Below are 3,701 nucleotides of genomic sequence, written 5' to 3'. Positions count from 1 at the left end.
GAGAAAGAAAAGAGTGACTCGTCAACATCTCTCTTTGCCAAAGGGGGAGCTGCCCGTTAGAAAGGGACACAAAGAAGGGTCATTGATCTGAGTAGCCCCAAGTGCAAAGGCATTTTAGAGCTTCTCAAAATCAGAATGGAAAGCCCGTCAGCTTCTTAGCCGGGATCCCTCCTGGACTACCCACATGAATGACCTTGGCCAAGGCCAAAAGCTGGGGGACTCCGCGTGCGTCCGTACGTGTGCCCGTGGCCCAAGCTGTGCTCCGGGACTGGGCTGCTGCCAGTCTTTGCCTGCACAATCCTGCTCCAAGCTGCAGGCCTCACACTTTACCGCGCCTTCGTCACGGTTGGCACAGCGGAGCAGGGAGCACTGGGCATCCCTATTAAAAAGGCTTCAAAGTCTCCACCTGGTGCGCCCTGCGGCCGGGAGCGGAGGAGTTGGGCTGGGGCCCAGGAAAGAGAAGGGGTGGGATGGAGGATTCAGCTCTGATTTCTCGGGAAAGCGTGGAGAAAGAGGGGGAGGAGGCCGGCCTCCCCGCGAAATTAACAAAACCTACATTTTGCAAAGTCTCCCCCCACCCCCCTCCTCCGAGTTATTCCCTGCCGCGCGCCCGCCCCTCCTCGCCGCTTCTGTTGTGTGTGACTCGGGCAGCCTATCCCGAGGGTGGGGAGCTGCCGAGGAGCCTGAGCCGAGCGGTACTCCACTGCATCACGTGCCGGGGTGGGGGCTATAAAATCCCGGAGCCGGGGCGCTGGGCGGGGGACCTCGGGACCAGCCCTCTCCAGGGACCCCTTTGTTCGCAGCCCAGACGCCGACACCTCCGCATCCCCAAGGGCTTGACTGGCTGCACCGGCTCTGCGCCCCGGGCTGAGCGCTGAACAGGAGAGGGGAGGGGGCGCCACAGCCTGCCGGGCCCTCCAGCTACCCACCCCTCCCGACATGTCGCGCTCCTTCTATGTCGACTCGCTCATCATCAAGGACACCTCAAGACCCGCGCCCTCGCTGCCTGAGCCGCACCCCGGGCCAGATTTCTTCATCCCGCTGGGCATGCCGTCCCCGTTGGTGATGTCCATGTCCGCGCCCGGCTGCGCGTCCCGCAAGAGCGGCGCGTTCTGCGTGTGCCCGCTCTGCGTCACTTCGCACCTGCACTCCACTCGGGGGCCGGGGGGCTCCGGCGGCGGGGGCGCAGGGACAGGGAGTACCGGGGCCGGCAGTGGCGGGGCGGCGGGGGGCTCCGGGGCCTTGCCCCTGCTCAAGAGTCAGTTCTCTTCGGGTCCCGGGGACGCGCAGTTTTGCCCGCGCGTGAGCCACTCGCACCATCACCACCACCCGCCGCAGCACCACCATCACCACCACCAGCCCCAACAGCCCGGCTCGGCGGCTGCAGCGGCGGCCGCGGCAGCAGCGGCAGCGGCCGCAGCGGCCTTGGGGCACACGCAGCACCACGCACCTGTCTGCGCCGCCACCACCTACAACGTGGCGGACCCGCGGAGATTCCACTGCCTCACCATGGGTAGGGCGGCGTCTTGGGGCACCTGCGCGCCGCGCCTTCTGGTCTCTCGGGAACCAACTTTCCGCCTACAGTGGAGGGAGTGGGAGCTTGCTGGGGGGGGGGGGGGGGGCGGAGGGAGGAGGGGCTTTCAGTGTAACTGGGAAGCGGTCCCAAGAAGTTCCACGAAGGTGGAAGTTAGCTGGCCAACCTCTCCGAGCAGTCTGGTGCGCTTCATTCCTGGTCCCTGGTCTCCAAGTGTTCCGTAATATGGGGGCCTCAGGGACGTCGAACTTGAGGGCCGAGTAACTGGCTGAGGTTCGGGGTGGGTGTGTTTGAACTTCAGTTGGCTAAAGCGTTTCCACACTTTGGGCTAAGCTGGATGGCCAGAAAGGAGATGATCTGACTATGCCAGCCCCCCTCCCCCCCTTTAAACCCTCCGGCTTTGCGGTTCCGCACACCTCAGGCCTTCCCGTGCTTTGGGCATCTCTGTCCTTCCAGGCTAAGTAGCGATGTGATAGAACGTGGGAAGGGTGAGGGACGGACACAGCTATTTGGTTGAGCTCCCGGAGGGGTCCTAGAGAGGCATCTTTTCCAAGGGATGGCACGGGGGTGGGGGTGGGGGTGGGGTGGGAGCGCGTTTCTCGAGAATGACCTCTCTGCCCTTTCTTGGCCCGCGTGCAGGGGGCTCGGACGTCAGCCAGGTGCCCAATGGCAAGAGGATGAGGACGGCGTTCACCAGCACGCAGCTCCTGGAGCTGGAGCGGGAATTCTCTTCCAACATGTATCTGTCTCGACTCCGGAGGATCGAAATCGCCACGTACCTGAACCTGTCGGAGAAGCAGGTGAAAATCTGGTTCCAGAACCGCCGGGTAAAGCACAAGAAGGAAGGGAAGGGCACGCAGCGGAACAGTCACGCGGGCTGCAAGTGCGTCGGCAGCCAAGCGCACTACGCGCGCTCCGAGGACGAGGACTCCCTGTCGCCGGCCTCGGCCACCGAGGACAAGGAGATTTCCCCCTTGTGAGGGGGGCCGCCTCCCTCTCAGCACCCGCTCCCGGGAGCCCCCACAAAGCCCAGGCGGCAGGCACCCAGGGGTCAAATCCTCGCCCATTGCGTGGTCCGAGCTGCAGAGAAGCACGGAGCTGCGTGTTCCCAGGGCGTACCCGCCGGGCCGATCCTTCGCGTCTACTCCTTGGCCTATCTGTTTAGGGTTCCACTCTGGAGAAGGCGAATAGATTTTGATTAAATGTAAATAACCTAGATTCCACTCAGTCTTGTCCTATAACAGAAGGAAAAAAGCCGCATTGGCTTAACTTTAGCACTGTCCGGGTTTTGTTTTTAAAGCGCTTGTCACGTTCCCTTCCCTACCGTCTTTCAGAACCTGGTAAGAACACCGGGTTTCCCGATTATTTCCTTTTGTTTTTTAAATAAAAGCGTTGATTTGCAAATAATTTAGAAAAGTACACCCTGTAGGTCTTGCTTTCTGAAAACTTGCCTGGGGGAGAGTTTAAAATCCAAGCGTTGGAAGTCTCTTTTTATGTGAATAGTTTTATATAAGATTTATATTTATATTTATTTAAATAAATGAAACAAAATCAAGGTTTTGCAGTCATGGTGTTTGCTCTCACCATCTTCCCCTGTCTCCCGCTCCCTGGGAACTGGGGGGAAAGTGTCTGTGAATTTAGGTGGAAGTGTTGACTAAAACTTGGTACCGTGGGGCGCTTGGTCGAGGGAGGTTGGGGTGCTATAGGATTTCTGTGTAACAGAAGCTTCTGCCAAGGAGACACCTTCAGTCCTGATGCCACCCACCAGCAAGTGATCCCCATCCTCAAAACAGCTACCCTCCTCACAGCGGACAGGACAAATCACTCCATTTAGAGCGATGCTGACATTAATGACAGGCAAACCTTCTAGTTTATTTAGTTAGAAAAGGTGAACATTCCTTACCTAGTATTTATTTTCTGTGGCAATTTCCCCCCCCCTTTCCCCTTCTTCCTCTCTCTTCATACTAAAAACAGAATTATGTGGAGACATTTGAATAGCTGGAATAGTTTTAGGCAGAGCACACTCCGCCAAAGCAGGCTGTAAGCGCACATGGAAACTTACAAAGAATGCCGTGACTCGAAACATGGCCATTCCTAGTTGCTCCTCGAGCTAAGAACTTGGCGGTTTTCACCAATGCCAAGAAGACAAAAGGTTACATGCTCACTT

At 58.4% G+C, this 3,701-nt stretch overlaps 1 protein-coding gene across 1 annotated transcript; it reads left to right on the top strand.

The window, feature by feature from the left end:
• Positions 1-939: 939 nt before the first annotated feature.
• GSX2 (GS homeobox 2) lies at positions 940-2,514 on the top strand (the record flags this gene model as incomplete). Its single annotated transcript, XM_079778424.1, has 2 exons — positions 940-1,513; positions 2,174-2,514. 2 exons carry the CDS (start codon positions 940-942, stop codon positions 2,512-2,514), a joined length of 915 nt encoding a protein of 304 aa, XP_079634550.1.
• Positions 2,515-3,701: the final 1,187 nt, after the last annotated feature.

Source organism: Cnephaeus nilssonii (assembly GCF_951640355.1).
Source record: "Cnephaeus nilssonii genome assembly, chromosome: 1".
NCBI classification, from domain to species: Eukaryota; Metazoa; Chordata; class Mammalia; order Chiroptera; family Vespertilionidae; genus Cnephaeus; species Cnephaeus nilssonii.
The sequence above is the reverse complement of the archived record's forward strand: the minus strand, read 5'-3'. Positions and strand labels throughout refer to the sequence as shown.